Genomic DNA, 18,633 nt, shown 5'->3' on the forward strand with positions numbered 1-18,633 from the left:
TTTCAAAATTAATAATGCTATTAAATTTTCTAACATTTGATTTCGAAAGGACATTATATAAGCCTATTATACTTATATATATATATAATGAGGAGTTATAGTTTTACAACAATAACAAAATTTAGCCCCAAAATTTTGAGACCGGCTATAAATTCTTAATAAATTAATTAGGGTCATTAGTTAGAATTGGTCACACACACACATATATTCTATTAGCCAAAGATCTTGTAGATGAATTTGCACCTCTCCATACACAAAGTGCTTGGAGAACTGGGGAGAAATGATTCAAGTTACGGAATTTGCAGCATATTGTAATAATCTCTAAAAATATATATATATATTCCATTATATTCTATATAAAGTCATACTCTTTATTACTTCTTTAATAGACATAATCTTATTTATTATTTCTACTAATGAGGAGTTATAATATAAATATAATAGTAATGCTTCTCAAAAAAATATATATATAATAGTAATAGTTATAAATACATAAATATATAATATATAATAGTTACCAAAACAAATTGAAAATTTTGCTAACACCATTGGTAGAATTGTTCTTCTTCCTCTATCATCTTTGGAGTTTTAGACCTTAGTAGAAGCAACACATGCCACCAACCACATTGGTAAAAGGAAAGTTGGTACCATGCATTAGTAGAATTGAATGTATAGCATGGGCAACATCAAAACTTCCTTATATGGTAGAACAAACTGAATATTTTGTGGATAACTCCAACACTTTATCCTCTCCTTCACTGTAATCCAATTCTTTACGTGAATATTAATAACATAATGCAAATTTGGGTCTTCCAGCAAATAACTTGCATGCTGACATTTGTTTTTTCCTCTGAATTTGGACATGCTGACATAGGTACAATTAAGTATGGTGGATGTCTAAAAATATAAGATTATCCAATAGCCGAGAGTTAGTTTATCTATGTAGTTTATCTAACATCTCCTAATATTTCTTATTTAGAGTTCAAATCTCCTCAACTCATCGTAACTATGGAATTATTGAAAAAAAAAAAAGAAAAAAAAAAAACGACTATCCAATGGCCATGGGATTATTTATGTTATGATGAGCGTTTTTACTGGAAAGCATAAACTATGCTCAGATAAGGAAGATGTTTTTTGATTATTTAACAAATGAAAATTATATAACTTTTCTTTCTATTACCAAAAACAAAACAAGAGGATATAATTCTCTCTCTCGCTCTCTCTCTCTCTCTCTCTCTCTTATTAGTGCAGCGAATGCTAGATTAACGTAGGTTATTCGGTTCTTGCCTAACTCGTTGGCCAGTTTGGAGTTATGGCCTTTACAATTTCATAGTGATACCAAATTATAAACAGAACTACTTTTATTCAGGTAATCAATCACATTTATTTTCTGAAGTGGTACACATTTATTTGAAATGATTAGGGGTAGCATGTTAAACAGAACTACTTTTATTCAGGTAATCAATCACATCTCACTAAAACTCAAACCAATTTATACTAGCAATTCTTATCAAATCTCTTGATTTTTAATCCTCAAATTCAAATTTTACTTTTTACATCATATTGCTAATTCAGATCGTCAGCCTTTGATGGAGTTGAAGGTACTCCCCAAAATGGTAAGGAAAGTGCAGCAGTTATTGCAGATAAGGGGAGAGAGAGAGAGAGAGAGAGAGAGAGAAGAGAGAGTTTCCTATTCACATATAGAAATTGGTACAGGAAGAATTCATCAAACGTGTATCCTAGTTATTTACATTACATGAGTACATAGTGGCAAGGACTGTCATTTGAAAGTGGCGTCGACTTTGCCATTCACAAGCAATTTTCATTTCCTTTTCTTCTTCTCATCAACTTTAATGAGCTGAACCGGAGCCGCTGGTATTCTAATCCACCATTCTTTAACCCGCCTTATCCACTTGTCACTGCTTTCTTTCCTGTATGGCATTTTCCTCGTGAAAGCCTCTAGAAATACTAGTAGAACCAAGTATCTCATTGGCACAAATGCAAATGCTGCAGCAATGAAAATCAGCAGTAGAGCAACCTTTTCTGTGGCCTGAAAACAGACAAAACAATATTTCATCATAAACTGGCAGCAGCTAAAAAATAAATTTTCTATTAAAATTTATATTCAATCAATACAGCTTAAGTGTATTCATTTGTTTACATGACCTGTAAAAATACGAAATTTTCATCTAAACTGCAAAATGTGTGATTAGGAGGCAAATCTAGAAAGGGTACACCAAAATTTTAGTGCTTTCCAACTAGCTTCATTTTCAGCCTTCACCCATTACGTCAAGTAAAGAGAGCATATTTTGCAGTTGGAATTAATTGACTGGATAAATATTTAAGTGCAACATCAAGATCGTGTTTCATACCGGATAAACTTACAATCTCTTTCCAATGGATAATCAAGATTTGACTTTCTACCTAATGACAAGCCTGTAGTGTGACAAGCTTATGACTTGCAGAGCACTCTTAAAGTAGAAGTTTCTAGAGCAACTTCTAGTGTCAAAAGGCATGCGTGCTGTACAACATATGTTAGAAACTGCAAGTGATTCCAGTAACACTCATAACAAGAGAACTCTTGTATAATCATCACTTATGCACATGCCCAAGATGTATGTATGTATGTATGTATGATTCAGTGAAGGAAGAAAAGCAGAATGAATGAATACAAAGTAGGTTAAATCAGATGCAAAACCTTCCTCTTTATCCACAGGTAAATTCCATGCCCAATAAAAGCATTTGCTGAATGCTCAGTATTCAATTTCACTTTTTTTTCTCATAGGAAACAAAGCTTGGCCAGGGAATATATACCTGTGGAAGTATGGCAAATAAGAGAGCTCTTATCTTCAGGAGAATAATATTCCCTGCTTGAATTAATGCTTCAACTTGAGTGATGGCATCTTGCAATGTCAGCAGCTGCTCTACAGCATTTCGTGCAGGGGGAGCCGTTACTCTAAAGGCTTCTAACGGCCTCCCTTTGTTAAAATGCCTGCACCAGAGCATGAGAATTGCAACGAACACAAAAAAGGCTGGCAATATATACCTGATCCACCCCCTGCATTTGTATTTAAACATTTTGTCACATTGCTTTGTTTGTCAAAGTTATTGCTTAAGCTTTTAAATGTCAAACCAGGAAGCCAAGATAATAAATTTACACCATATTAGAAAATTGACAGCACTTTTGGTGCAATGACAGTGTGCTCAGCCCACAAAAGAAAAGATATCAACAAGGAAAGCCAAGTATGAAAAGCTCCAGTCAAGGTCAAGTTACCTTATAATAATGTAGCCAATCATCACCAGAAAAACCATTGATTTATAAGGGTCTTCCCATGAGGCCAAAATTTGAAAGCGGCTAACTAGTTCTATAACGGGATACAGTAGTTCCTACAAACAGAAACAATCATCTGAATGATAAAAACAAAAAACAAAAACAAAAACTAAAAAATGGAACTTCCATCATATAAGCTCTACAGACATTGTGACTCTAAAAGGAACCACAGCTATCAATGAAAATAGAACCCCATTTAGCATGCAATTTTTGCAAGCGTGTGTGGGTGTCTACACCATAAAGTTTCTGCAAACTGCAATCCATTGGAACTTATATGATCAAAAGAAACAAAGAAAGATAGAAACGAACAAACAAACATGCAATGCTCAGTGCCCATGCTGTGCATTTAGTAACTTAATACACATAAAGAGTACTTTCTCAACCTATTGCACAGGATTAGACGGTTTGGATTGCTTGATTCAATAAAATTGATCAAGGGCTTATTGCCTATGCAAGGTCTAATTGATCAATAAGGATCTGAGCGAGAACAAAGGCAAGGAAAAAGTTCCCCTGATTTTCTCCACTATGGAAAGCGAAGTAAACCCAATTTTTGAGATTACAAAATATACACCAGCTCTTCTAAAGCACTGGAAATCTAAGAAGCATGGACACAGACACAGGTATGGATACGACACAGCAACATGAGCAATTTCTGAAAAATTATAACATGAAACAGCCGTTACGATACTGCTATGACACAGGTACAGCACCCTAAATAAATTGTCCGTGCTTCCTAGGCTCCTAGCTGGAAATATGAGGAAGGAATAAAAAAAGCACAAAGAATGGTTTTGTTTCTTAAGAAACATTTAACAATTGTAAGCTCTTTGTTCCCGGTATTTTTTCCATGCTTCATAATTTTTGAAAACAAAACAGAGATAAAAGTATTTTTGATGGGGAAAGCAAATTTGGTATAATCATAATTAACCTTCATTACTGCAACATTTGTATCAATTCCTTCCACCTTCACTTGGTCCACAGTTGCCTGAGCAGCTTCAGCCATCCCCGTGTCAAATAATGACTGTTTCACTGCCAATTCCAAGGGATTTGTCTCCCCAACACAGATATCTCCAATAATTACTGCTTGTCCATCTAGATTTGCTTCTTTTTCTAATACAAATCCAAGTTGACTAAGTGCCAGAAGTGAAACTGGGGACAACGTTGGCTGCTGTTTTGTTGGGGATAGTGTCGACTGCCTTTTTGCATTTGCAATTCCAGCACCATCGTTCAGAAGTGCCAAGCGACTTGACAAAGTTTCCAAAATCTTATCTCCCCCTGGAAGACTTTCAGCTAGGTTAAACGCAAGTAAGGTTTTGTAATGGGATGATGAGAAGCGGAAAGCTTCTCTAACTGCACGATAACGGAATATGCCTAGAATAGCCTTTGCAAGTATTTCTGATTTCTGAATTTCTTTAAGGTTATTTTTTCTTATAAACCTCTGTGCATACAGGATCTCAAGACATATATCCAACCAATAGTCACGTCGAGAACTGCCTCTAAATTCAGGAAACTCCAAATATACAGGCTCCTCTCTGTAACAGAATTATTAAAAGAACCAAAAAAAAAAAAAAACTGATGTTGAGAGTAAGGTCATGATTTATATAAATAAATAAGTTGTGCATTCAAGTAACATACATAGATGTCGACTTGTACATCACAGCTTTATCAAAAAGACGAGCACCCAGTGGTCCAGTCAATTCAGGTTTTATCACCTGCTTCATGTCTGTTGCCAGATCATATCTAACAGCTTTATCATATAAGCCAACTCCCGACTCAAAGTACAAAGCATAATTGGTCAGTGTCAATCGCCCTACACAGATAGAATTTCAATTGATAATGCTGTCCAGATAAAAGAATATAAAATGGAAAAAATCATTGAAAGACATGACCAGTCTTCCAAATAAGTTCATGACTTGGATTAGTTAGCGACTACAAAGTTACAGAAACATAATACAAGCTTTAAACTTACCAAAACAAATAAATACTTGAGATAATTGGACAAAGCCATCCTATTTTTTTATGGCTAAGAGCTGGCTTAAAGAAGACACAAAGAACCATAAATATTTGGTGGACAACCTGGCCATATAATGTTATGACAACATCACCTAGTACTGAATGTATTGATATATTAGGCACATGATCTCATTTGTGCTGATACACCTGCCATATAGGTGCCACATGGGCACTGCGAAGACATCTCTGCTGCATCATGCTGTGATTTCTTCTGATTTCTAAAGACGCTTTCTTGTATAAACCAGCATACATAGGCTATGGCCAATTTTCTTCTTTCTAAATAAAATATCGGAAAGAAAAAAGAACATAGAAAAAAGATTTTAATTGCTGTCCGAGAAGAATGCGAGGGGCTAAAACCAAAAGATATGTTCCATGACAATGATGGCTTAGCACATTTGGTGAGGCTCCTATTAGTGAGACCTTTGTGCTGCCCCTAGCTTAAGCCCTGTGAAGAGAGATGAGAGTCAGGCACATGTTGCTCTAAGAGAGGTCAATGCATTGAATGTGTTCACATCCCATTAGCAACCACAGTCATGTGTCTTGACCATCATACATGTCCGGTTGCCTATTAATGCACCCACTAACATAAGCTAAGGATTGGGCTCTCCTCCACACATACACATTCACAAGCAGGGAGTGCATCTCTCCTCTCTCCTAAATCATTGACATCATCTGTTGGTCCCTTACGGTAGACACAAGAGCCCTCAATCATGCGTGCAGGATCCAATCTAGCTCTAAGACACATATTTTCAAATCAACAGTAGAAAGCTATGATGATTAAAACTCAAGAATTTGTTCCACTTTCAGGAATTCAATGACTCACCAGGCCACGCAGAGATTCCAATGTGTTGCAAAACTGGTTGAGTAGGAACTGTACCATCAACATCAATGACAATCTCTCCTTCAGAAAGCTGAAGATTTACAATTGCAGGGGCCAATGCATTTTTTGCGGCCTTAATAATTCTGCAGGAGAATAATGATACATGTATAAACATTCAAGTAGCATACTGTTAAGTCAAAAATATTAAGAGAAACAAAAAGACAGAATTATTTATATATTTATTTCTCTTGAAAGAGTCTCCTTCAAATGAAACAAATCATCCTGTGGATGATCCTTCAAATCCATTTATTTTTTGATCATTTGAACATGGTATATATCTGTTTACATGCTATCAAATCGTCTGACAGTTTATAATTTTTGTATCATTTATGAATTTCGCATCTTTTTTCCCCTTCTTTTGGGCAGAAAACAATTTCAACTTAAATTAAATAGAGTTTCCACATCTATCAAAGTTTCTTCATTCTTCTCCTATTACTCACCATGTGGAATTATAGATAGAATCAACAATATACTAGAGTAATGTGGATTGAAAGAAAAAAAAATTATAAACCAGTAGTGATAAATAGAAAACTGTCACAGAGATGAGTGTGAGGAAATATATTAGCCAAATCATTCACTATATCTCCATACAAAGTGAGTTGGAGAACAGTTCCACAAACATACAGAACCTATAGTCACATGATTAATAGCACTCAAGAAGAAGAATCATACTTGTCAAGGCTTCGAATGTACTTTTCATATACAAGAAAATGAAGTCGATAGCCTGAAGAACTTGTCAGTGCATCAAAAAGATTGTGGACTGTTATTATATCAGCAACAGCAGAACAAACAGGAGCTATTCGTGCAAAAGCCTCTCGCCCAACAGTTTTCTTGTCATCAACCTAATGGAGAGTACAAAAGATAAATGTGGATACCCATGCACCTGATATTATTACAATACGCTACTTGCAGACAGAGCAATAAGGAGATTGATGATGAAAGAACCTGAACTGCCAAAGTCGTAGAACTTGAAGAAAATAGTGACCACCCATCCTCTTCCTCTATTTCCTGGTTACTACTTGAAGGACTTTCCTACAGTTGAATAGTATGAGTTTAAGAGTTTAAGCAATGTCTTCAAGCCCTTAAAAGCGGCAAAAGTTAACTTTAATCTTCAAATTTCTAAGATAAATTTTGAAAAAGGGGTCCTTTAATAAATAATTCAACACATCTTACAAAAATCAATGGAAAACAACTATAAGCTGTCTCACTTTATCTAGTGTTTCACTCTCAACACTGGGAGCTTCCCATGCAAGCATCATGTCATACGTCAATTGACGAAAATCCTTGCCACTCAAAAAATTTGCACTTGTACTCAACTGATGAAGTGCTTGATATGAGCAGAATTCTAAAAAATTCCTTGCATAAGTCAGACGTTCCTTGACACTCTCTGGTAGCTCTGTGTCGAATCGATGCTGTAGTTCTTCAGTGGGGACTTGAAGGACCCTGCAACAAAGTTAAATGTGTTTTTTAACAAGATATAGTTATAGTGATTCTTGAGAATTTCATTACTTATAAAACAATAATAATATTTTCAACACATCCAAAACTTTCTTTAAGGCATGTTAAGACATTTATAGAAAAGAGAAAAATTAAAACAAAATGCTTTCCATTTTTGCTGGAAAGAAACTTCGCAGGAAAGAGGGTACCTATGTAGTTTCATTTTATATCAATCAACACTTGAAGCTAACCAGAACGATATGGTTAACATATCAAACATATGAAGAAAACTGAATTCTGAACAGAGCATCTCTAAAATCAGAGAATATATGTTGGATGTACAAAGCTCTAACTGGGAGAATAAATTGGTAGCCAAGAACACCCTTTATCTAGTTGGTTTTATAAACGTATAGCCTGAATTCAAGAACGAGTCAAATTGAATCTGTGGCTTTTATAAATCTGAACTTGGTAGTAAAACAGCATTTGCTAGATGAATCATATATCCTGGCAATTTGTACATAATGGGCATACTTATACAGAACACCATATGTAAGTCATCTACATCAGAGAACCACCAAACCCAAAAGCTTAAAATGCTAGAAATTGGATTCTGAGGAGTAAAAAACAATGATCTCAACGACATTCAAAGCCTAATAAAGAGTAGGCTAACAATGTATATCAAGCACAAGTCAAAGAAAAAATCAGTTGTTCCTCTGAAATTACACAAAGATTTCAACCCTGGTTCTTGACTAATGTGTGTATGCAACTCCAATGTGGTTACATAATTCAGGTTAGACCACACTCCATATTTGTGAAATATGCACCATTTAATTACTTTATATTGAACAGATTCTTTCCCCTTTTTTATATATTAATAACCGAATCCAAGGTTGGATTTACCCTCCATGTTTACAAAACGTCAAGGTGATTAGCTATTAATAGTTATTCCATGCATAAAATTTTTACTTTTTTTTCAAAATTTTCAACTGTCAACAGCGGAACATTTTCAAAAACGTTAATCCAACAAAAAAATTACCAGGCTAAAATATCATTTCTGTCCCAAAAGTTTGCATGAATATAGCTTTTCGACCCTAAACTTTTTATTAAAAAAAAATTCATTTTTCGTCAAAACTTATTACAATAGTTTAAAGAGGGAAAAAAAAAATGAACTTTTTTTAAATTGAAAATTGATAAGCTTAACATTTTCATTACTTTAGGGACGAAAAAAATAAACTTTTTTAAAGTTTAGGTACGAAAAATAATATTTTAGGTAAGTTATTAAGTGGCAGTGCAATGTTAAGAAAACAAAACAGAAACTGTAACTTCAACTTAGCTATGTAGGCAAAATGGAAATGTAAGAACCCTAATCCTAGATTGAAGGTATAACTGAAAAGTGATCTAAATTACTACCAAAACAAAAGTTGAAACAAATTGAAAAACTGCACAAAGATGATCATATATATATGAATTGAGAGAGAGAGAGAGAGAGAGAGAGAGAGAGGTGGTTACGTGGAACAGCGACAAACGACGGAGTTGGCGAGAGGAGAGAGTTGAGGAATGGGTTTAGGGGAAAGGGCAATGGCATTGGCATTGGCATTGGATTTGGATTTGTTGCGATTCAAAAGTGAAAGCGATTTCATTTTCATTTTGAACACCCCTGGAGATGGAGGAACCTCCTCTTTCTTCTTCTCCACCACCACCAATTTCTTCACTTCCTCCTCCATTTCTCTCTCTTATTCTTTTCTTTTCACTTTCAATTCAATCCATCCCCGCCAAAGCCAAAATGCCTTTTTCTCTCTCTGAGTGTTACGTGAAAGATGGGACATTCCTTTCTTTCTCTCCGAGAAACAGATGGGGCCCGGCCGGGTAGTCCAGAAGATTCAGCCCACCCTCGATTGAATTTTATCATTTTATGTAAGATGTAACCCGCTCACTGTAAAGAGTAACCGCATCAGATAATTTATAATCTTGCAAAATACAAAAAAAAGTAGTGTATTTTACATATTTTGAAAAAAAAAAACACAGTTAGTGTAAAATTATGTATAAATATACAAGTGTTATAGTAAATGTGCATATATACTTGTAGCTCGTGCATTTAATATTTTAGTTTTTTTTTGTAGTGTTGGGTTTGTAAAAGGGAGGAGTAGTGAGTGATGAAATAATAAAAAATTATAAAAGAAAGAATATTTTATTGAATAGATCTATAGAATAGATAGACGGATGTGGGTGTTTTATAAAAATAGGTGTGTAAAATAGAAAAAATAGTTTTTTTTGTGCAAAATAGACTGAGAGTTTGCATGAACTGATGCAGTTGCTCTAAAACAAGTAAAGTAATGCTTCGTACATAACAAATTTAACAACATTTTAGTTGAGTTGATAAGTGTTTTATTGGTTTTTATTCTAACAATCTAGTAATGATTACTTCTTTTTTTTACCTATCGTTAACAATCTACCGTATCGGCAGATGTCAAATTATTTGTGTCTCTACCCTCTAGACTTTTTCATGAAACTGAACTAGTTAACAAATCTAGTAAAATTCGAACTTAAATCCTTTGTTTTAGAATAATAAATTTTACCAATTATGATAACGGAGCTCAATTATATTGGATCAAGTGTCTGATTTGCCACATGAGATGAGAATATGACACATTTTACTTGTTCGATCACTTATTATTTACAAAGGAGAACAAAGATCCGTAAGTCTTTGCCCACATTTGAAGATCTCTATCCAGATCAAGGGGTGTATTTTTAGAACTCCATTCTCCCCCAGTTATCGTGACTCTACGTATTTACTCCTTGTTGTCACCGTGTCATACCAATTAAACTAATTGGATCTGATCACTCATCAAAGGGTATCGGCCAATCAAACACCAGAGCATCAACAGTCAGCACTGGGTTAGTCATTTTTGAACCTGAATTCAACCAATGGACACCCCCTTATACTTGAGATTTTTTTAATTAAATTCAACCATACAGCCTTGAAAACTATATTAACCAATAAACCGTAGGAAATTGCAGTGGAAAAAGTTTCACAACTATTAAAGAGAGGTAAAGGAAAATTACATTACAAATTTACACTCAACGAAATAATAATACCAACAATTACATAACAAACATAAAAAGAAAACCTAAATTAAATTACATTACAGTAACAGAATGTGTATTCTTTGAAGATTTGTATACTTTGAATCTGCAAAATTGAGTACATTCATTGAAAAATTGTATACATTGAATGTATAGAATTGTGTAAATTTTTTGAATAATTTTGTACATTAGATATATAAAATTTTGTAAATTTTTTGAAAATTTGTATACGTTGAATGTATAGAATTTAGTATATTCATCGAAAATTTGAGTATGTCTAATGTAAAAAATTATGTACATTTTTTGGGAAATTATGAATGTTAGATATTGTACGTTACACGAGCCAAAGTACGTGTGAGTGCTAACATGGCCTACATGTGGGCTAGCTATGAGGAAAGGAAGGAGAATATTAGCTAAGGGAGAGCATCTTTGGCTTATGCCAACACCGTGACCATCTTGTGGAAGGGTGAAAAATGCACCTAGCATGAAGACTCAACACTAATGTAAAAGCAAGATAGCGACCCCCCTATAGATAGATGCTATAGAATGGCCTTTATTGGCTGAGCTTGTGCTAAACCACTGCTGAGGACAAGTACATCATTCTTGGCCTTCTTGATGTCCATTTCCTTGTCTATCCCCACATTGTAGTAAAACCGCCCTCCCATTCCCTACCCTAACATTGGCATGTCATTTCTCTCCTCCAATCATAATATAGTACAATAGCTGTATTAGAGTTTGAAACGGAGGAATCATGGCTTGACACTTGTCCTTATGTACTTAACAACATTTCTCATACTATAATAGGAACATGTTGTTGAAAAATTAGGGCAAAAAACTAGAAAGATAGAGAGAAAGAAGCAAAAGTTTGGGTAGGAAAGTGAGGTAAAAAGAGAGGCTTTTTTTGGGAAGAATGTCACCATTGCAGGAAAACCTTAGCTTTCACATAATAGAGAGCTCTAAGAGTGTGGGACATTTTATTTCGCTCACCCGTGGTTTTTCATCCCTTCCAAAGGGTTTTCCACATACTTTCCGTGCCTTCTTTACTTTAATTCCTTGTAACGCTTTTACATTTCTTTAGACATTAAAGTGTTGACGTTCCCATTTTTATTGTCCTTGAGCTTTTTCACTTAAATGTACTGTTAGATCCATAGCTCATTTTTCCTTTAAAAGTTTGTTAGTCTAATTTGCACATACAGATATACAAAATTGTGTATATTTATTGAAAATTTTTATATGTTGAATCTATAGTATAGTGTACATTATTTGAAAATTTGTGTACATTAAGTGTACATAATTGTCATCATAATTGAAAATTTGTGTACATTAAATCTATAGAATTGTGTGCAATGTACATTCTTTAAAAAATTTTGTACATTAAGTGTACAGAATTGTGTACATTTTTTATCAGTCGTGTAAGTTGAATGTACAAAATTCTACAGATTCTTAAAAAAATTGTGTATATTAGATATTTAGAATTATGTATAATTTTACTTTCAAAAAAAAGAATTATGTATAATGTTTGAAAAATCATGTATGATAATATATATAGAGTTGTGTATATTTTTTTAAAAAAATTGTGAACGTGAGATATATAGAAGAGTTATGTTAACGAGTGTCCTTAGAAAAGTTTTGACACCACTTTTATGAGAAATGAAAAAACTATCAAAATATTATTTTTTTTCTTTTTCCATAAAAACTTTCTTTAAATGAATTATTAACCAATGTCCTAAGAACATTAGCTAGCATTTCTCTATATAAAATAGTGTACATTATTCAGAAAAATGAGTACGTGTGTGAAATTGTTGAAAAATTGTGTACATTGAGGGTTTTGATTTTGTATATTAGATATAATTTGCAAAGAAAAATGTTCATTCAAAAAAAAAAAATTGTATAATTTGAATTTACCAAATTACCTATATACTTTAAAAAATTGTGTACATTAGAGTTTTTTTTTTGGATAAGGTGTACATTAGAGTTAAAGGAGAGATAATTGCACATAAATTGAACTTACAGAGATCCAAAACAAAGCCAAAAAAATGAACAAATAGCAAAAAATGAAAAGAAACAATTCAAGGATCTGGCAAGGAGATATCGATCCTGCGTAACAATGAGCCCAGGAATGAGAAGAGCAAGATTGTCGCTTTTGGGGCTGACTTTGATGACCGATGCCTACATTCTTTAATCTCGTTTTGGACATAAGGTTTTTCTACTTCCTTAAAAGGCTGTTTTCATTTTTGTGTAGTGTTTTGGTTTGCCTAAATAAAAATCAAAGAAAAGTGTTTTGGTTTGGAGTAGAAATACAGTTGAAACTACCAAACCCACCAACAAAAACAGGCATACGGAGAAACCAAAGGCCCCCCAACTGCCACTTCTCTCCTTTCTCATATTAACACCAAACTTAGAATTATTTTTTACACACAAAACACAAACACTCTCTCTTTCTCTCGTGAAATCCCAGATTCGTCATCGTAATCAAATCACACACACTCAAAACAATGATTCAACAATCATTTTATAAAACTTCTCTAATCCCAAAAACCCCATTTCCAAAACCCCCACATTCCAAATATATCAGAACCAGAATTCATTGTGAGTCCCTGAATTCTCCATCATCAACAACAACAACAACAGCAGCAAAAACACAATCTTTATCGAACCCAACAAATGGGCCATACCCAGGAGGAATGGGGCCCAACACAGGGAGAGACCCAAATGTGAAAAAGCCAGAGTGGTTGAGACAGGGAGCCCCTCAGGGTGAGAGGTTCAATGAGGTCAAGGACTCACTCTCACGCTTGAAGCTCAACACGGTTTGTGAGGAAGCTCAATGTCCTAACATTGGAGAGTGTTGGAATGGTGGTGGAGATGGTGTTGCAACTGCAACTATTATGGTCCTTGGGGATACTTGTACTCGTGGATGTAGATTTTGTGTAGATTTTGTGCTGTCAAAACTGGTAGAAACCCTGCTCCTCCTGATCCTTTGGAGCCACAGCATACTGCTGAGGCTATTGCAAGTTGGGGGTAAATCGCAAAAACTTCGCCTTCTGTTAGAATAGCAGTTAAATGATTTAGTGCCCATTTTGCATTGCAATATAGAGTTCTAACTGAAAAGTTGTTTAGTGTTTTAAGCGTTTGACAAATTACAATGGAATAGTGTTTTACAGCTTTGAATTTATAAAGCATGAACACTGAATAGCTCCAAAAGTTTGGCAATTTCTGTTAAGAGGTTTTTAAGGTACTTGAAGCACTTTACACACCCTGAATTTACAGTTTTATAATAGCTTAAATGTTTAGAAAAAATATTAAAGCAAGGGAGTCTGGTCCTTTCCTCCCTGTTTTCGTATTACCTCCAATTTAAAAAAGTTAAAAATCTTTATGTGTTGGGCCTTACTTATTAACAGGAAGTATGGTTACACACGAGTGGATTGGGGAGTGCTAGAATTATAATTAGATGATTGGATTTATAATTATCTAATGGTTTAAGGTTTTGGGATAAGTGGTAATTTATCACTTTTTAAGTGGAGTCATAGAACCATTAACTGCATGTGTAACTTGTAGAAAATAGAAATGAAAAACCAAATATTAGAAAAGCATGCATAATCACCTTGGATTTGTGGATGTGATCCCATGAATTATCGACAATTGTATTTCTTTTTCCTTTCGAAAGACATGCATTACCATTCATAATTGATTTTTAATACTACTTAGCCTGTGTGCTTAGAACACATGTTAGCCGGACCCTTTATTTGATTTAATGTGCTGTACTTAGATGGACCATAAAATCCATACTATTACTAGCATTGAGTTGTTGTTAGTTGTTTGATTAAGAAATGGAATATGTTTCTTAATTACTAATGACCATTTCTATGACAGTGAGCGAGTAACACTTGTTGAGCACATTCTTATCTATGATTTATAGTGAGGTACAGTGAGCAAGACACATTTAGGGAGTTGCTTGCAAAGTGACATGGGGCTATCTAAGTCTTCTTCAAAGTTAAAAACACTTTGCATTTTCATCATTTGTTATGATATTAATAGCTACACTATAAACACAATGTTGCAAGCTGCAATTTAGGAAGATTTACTATATTTTTTCTTTTTTCAAACCTCAAAATGTATTTTAAGGTCCCTGAATATGGTTTTTCCTAAATGACATCATATAAGTGGGTGCTTTTTTTTTTTTTTTAATGTGTTTTGCTATCCTTGAATATATTGTACGTGATATTTTAGAGCTTGGAACAATGAGGATTTGGCATTCATATTTGCTAGACTATTGTAACTTCGTTCTTGTTCATTTATAGCTCCTTAATCAATGGCTATGATTGTCCTCTTATTCATTTTGAGGAAGTGTAAAATTAAGAATTCTGTCAGCATTCAACATCTGATATGTTTGGAGAGCTTATTTATCTTAATTTTTGCAGCCCATTATACATATTCAGAACAAGGATTTGATAATGATGATGCTTGCCACTTTTATTTTGTTCTATAAGACTTTGGAATTGGTAGCTTAATATTTGCAAAATATTGGAACTTCCAATAACCTTGAACGTTTATGAGACTTTGTTGAGTTAATGTCTTTGCAGGTGCACTGGTTAATTATGATGCGTACTTAGGCTGTACACATATCATGTGCATCTTTTCGATATATGCTTATCTATCATAGAAGTTTAAAAATTCTACTTTCATAATTTGAAATTCTGTGTTTAATATTGACAGTGTGGACTATATTGTTCTAACGAGTGTAGATCGTGATGATCTACCTGATGGTGGAAGTGGGCATTTTGCTCAAACCGTCAAAGCTATGAAGGTGATGATCTCAATGTGCTCTCCAATTATTGGTTTTGTTATTCAAATTACCACAAAAGGGGTTGGAATGAGAATAGAGGTTTGATTGGATACCATATGACTCTTTTGCAGCAACTCAAGCCTGAGATTATGGTTGAGTGTTTAACTTCTGATTTTCGGGGGGATTTGAAGGCTGTAGATGCTCTGGTACACTCAGGATTGGATGTGTTTGCCCACTCAGGATTGGATGTGTTTGCCCACAACATTGAGACTGAAACGGCTCCAGAGAATTGTCAGAGATCCTAGGGCTGGGTGAGTTGCAGTACTTTTCATCTTTCTGCTTAAGTTTGCTGTATGGTTATTCATTATCTGTTACTCATTTGTTGGTAGAAGTTATTATAAAAGCATACTTCACTATTATTATTAGCCATGAATAGATGTGGTAGGAGTTAGATATAACATGGGATCAAGATTTGTCAAAATTTTGTCCTCAATTGATATCAACTTTCAAGTGGCTGTCCAAGTATTGACTCCAGACAATGCGTTCTTCAAGTGATCCACCTCTTGCTATGTTGGATTCTTTCTGTCCTGATCTTTTAGGTTTATAGCTGCAAACATTAAATTTTAAAAGAATGCTTTTTGATATTCTGCAAAGAAATGCAAATATCAACCAACACATGATGCTCAGATTCAGTAGTTCATTTAGAAGACAATACCTAATTAGAGGTGAGATAAGTTTATATCTCGATTTCCAGTTTTGGTAGTAAACAAGCTCAGAGTTTGTGTACAGGGGAGGGGACTTTGGAGCTTTTGATTGTAAGTTTTTGGCCTCCTCTCTTTTGCAAAAGAATTCATACATATATATAAGAGTTTGGATGAAAATCAGTTAGTTACAACACTGTAATTGCATGGGCAACTATGAACTTAGAAAATGTGGCCAAAAGCCGTGTGGCCACATTCAATCTTATCATGAGCTGTTAATGTAATCTTACATGTCAACAATTAAGTAGCTGAACCATATTTCAAGTAGCTGTCAGTCAAATTATGCTTTTTTGGTCCATATTTTGCCGACAAAAATTTGGGTTTTTATGATTTGGTTTTTGTAATTTAGAGATTTGAGTTCCCCTTAAACTTCTTGCAGGAAAATTTGCCCCTGGCTGTTACACTCTCGCAGTCTTAGAGGCTCTTCCCGAGGAGGGTGCTGCACCGGAGTCTGACGTGGCTGTCTGCGCCTCAGTGCCTAGCCTGAGTTTTTTTTTTTTTTGACGGATTCGCACCGACTCGGCTTGAATTTGCGCCAAACCGGGCAGATTTGGCCAGAATCAAGCCGTATCGGCCGAATTGGGTCATATTGGCTGGCAACCAAAACGGCCGAAACAGGCCAAATTCGGCCTTGAATCATGCCGGAATAGTCAAAATCGGCTTTAAATGAGACCCAAACATCCTAAATCTATCATTCCTCAATTTTATTCTAAATATTTGTTGCTTCTTTTATGTTTTCTTTTTTTTTTTTTGTGTTTTGTTTTGTGTTTCTTGCCTTCTTTCTTTGTTTTGTGAATCAAGACATAGTAATGTATTTTTTAAGAATATTTTAATAGTAAAAATACATAAAAAATATAAATAAAAATATATTTAATAATTTTTTAATCGCCGCACCCGCCACACCCACACTCTACTTTTTCAAAAATTGCCGAGTCCTGCGCCCACACTCGAATCCAAAAATGCACCCCGTGCTTCATAAGTAATTACACGCACATGCTGGGATTCAAATTCCAAACTAAGCAAAAGAGGGGGAGAGAGAACTAAAGTATCATTTTATATGTGAATTAATAACAAGCATTTTGAAGGTTCTACTGAAACAATGCTGACTTTTATTCATATAGTAATATATATTTGAGATCATTGCATTGTAAGTTCCAGTGTCTGGCACACAACCTTTCTCCTTCATGTGCTCAAAAATCTCAACGGCATCATCAATCTGACCAGCCCTCCCTAAACCCTCAATAAGGTAACTGAAAGTCAAACAATCAGGACTAAACCCATCCACTAACATTGCTTTTAATACACTCTCAGTTTCACTAACTCTACCCAATTTTAACCACCCATCCACCTTAAAGTGGCTTCCGTTAATTGTTAGATTGATAAAAAAAGATAGGAAAATTGTAGAGAGTGATCCAACCTGCCCAATGTTCCAACTTATATGCTTCTATTTCCTTCTAATCAACTACATCTTAATCCGAATTAGCAAGGTTTAAAATCTTTGTAAAGAATCAAAATAGCAAGCCAAATATACAACTATATAAAATCAATATTTCAAGGATTCCAGTCTTTAAGTACTTACAAGTGAGCGACTTCTGTTGTCTTCTTCTTCCCAAACACATAGCTCACCAGAACATCCTCCATTCCTACATCACAGCAATTAAGATTAAAGAAATTAACCTTCAAGTTTAAAGCAATTAAGCTTCATTTTACGAAAAGTTATCAAATTTACAACAAAAGCCCAAATTTTTCTATGTTTAGTTTTCTTGAAGCAAAAATTGAATTTTTAGCATAAAACCCAAATGGCCAACCACTACTTATACTCTGTTTTGTTAGGTAGGACAAAGAAAATGAAAATAGAGTAATTTTTATTATATGGGACACTTCAAAAATTAACGATTCCACTTAATTAGACTCCAAAAACTTCATTGCCTATTTTAAATTCTTCTTCACTACCATTAAATTATCTTATACATAACAATTCTCAAAAAAAAAAAAAAAATCTTATGCATAACAAACACACACACAAATATATAGGAAGTGAAAGAGGGAAAAGGGGTACCAGAAAGAGGGAGACCTTCACTCCATGAGAGTTGGGACTTGGGACAGCTTCACACACGAGAAAGAGGGAGGAAGTTTTCTTGTTGAAGAGCGAGATGGGTCTTCTTCGTCGGCGTCGGAATCGGACGAGCTTGAAGCTTCGCCGGAGCTTTGGAAGCAACAGTGATGGCAAAGAGAGAGGCTTGGCCTTGTGTGGACTGGTATCGGGTTGCTGTGACAATGGATTGAAGGAGAGGCAGCTGCGCAGGGGAGAGAGAGAAAAAAAAAAATTTTGAGTTTATGTTTTATG

The 18,633-nt window shown here is 34.6% G+C and overlaps 1 protein-coding gene, 1 long non-coding RNA gene and 1 pseudogene across 5 annotated transcripts; 1 reads left to right on the forward strand and 2 right to left on the reverse strand.

Annotated features, from left to right (window-relative positions):
- Positions 1-1,670: 1,670 nt before the first annotated feature.
- LOC111993352 (uncharacterized) lies at positions 1,671-9,591 on the reverse strand. The gene is made up of 10 exons (XM_024025194.2): positions 9,168-9,591; positions 7,430-7,664; positions 7,167-7,253; positions 6,894-7,063; positions 6,165-6,304; positions 4,964-5,138; positions 4,257-4,860; positions 3,275-3,387; positions 2,815-3,058; positions 1,671-2,050 (listed from the first exon to the last, which is right to left on the reverse strand). Exons 1-10 carry the CDS (start codon positions 9,380-9,382, stop codon positions 1,823-1,825), a joined length of 2,211 nt encoding a protein of 736 aa, XP_023880962.2. The 5' UTR covers positions 9,383-9,591; the 3' UTR covers positions 1,671-1,822.
- Positions 9,592-13,237: 3,646 nt separating this feature from the next.
- Positions 13,238-15,840, forward strand: LOC111993380 (lipoyl synthase 1, chloroplastic-like; annotated as a pseudogene).
- On the reverse strand, positions 13,260-18,633 carry LOC111993381 (uncharacterized). 4 transcript variants are annotated; one of them, XR_002880968.2, is made up of 3 exons: positions 18,346-18,633; positions 17,866-17,929; positions 13,260-13,783 (listed from the first exon to the last, which is right to left on the reverse strand). It is a non-coding gene; the product is annotated as an uncharacterized LOC111993381 (long non-coding RNA). The 4 variants fall into 4 exon arrangements; XR_010632021.1 differs by lacking the exon at positions 13,260-13,783 and adding an exon at positions 17,195-17,516; XR_010632019.1 differs by lacking the exon at positions 13,260-13,783 and adding an exon at positions 17,195-17,536.

Source organism: Quercus suber, unplaced genomic scaffold, assembly GCF_002906115.3.
Source record: "Quercus suber isolate HL8 unplaced genomic scaffold, Cork oak 2.0 scaffold_2, whole genome shotgun sequence".
In the NCBI taxonomy this organism is placed as follows: domain Eukaryota; kingdom Viridiplantae; phylum Streptophyta; class Magnoliopsida; order Fagales; family Fagaceae; genus Quercus; species Quercus suber.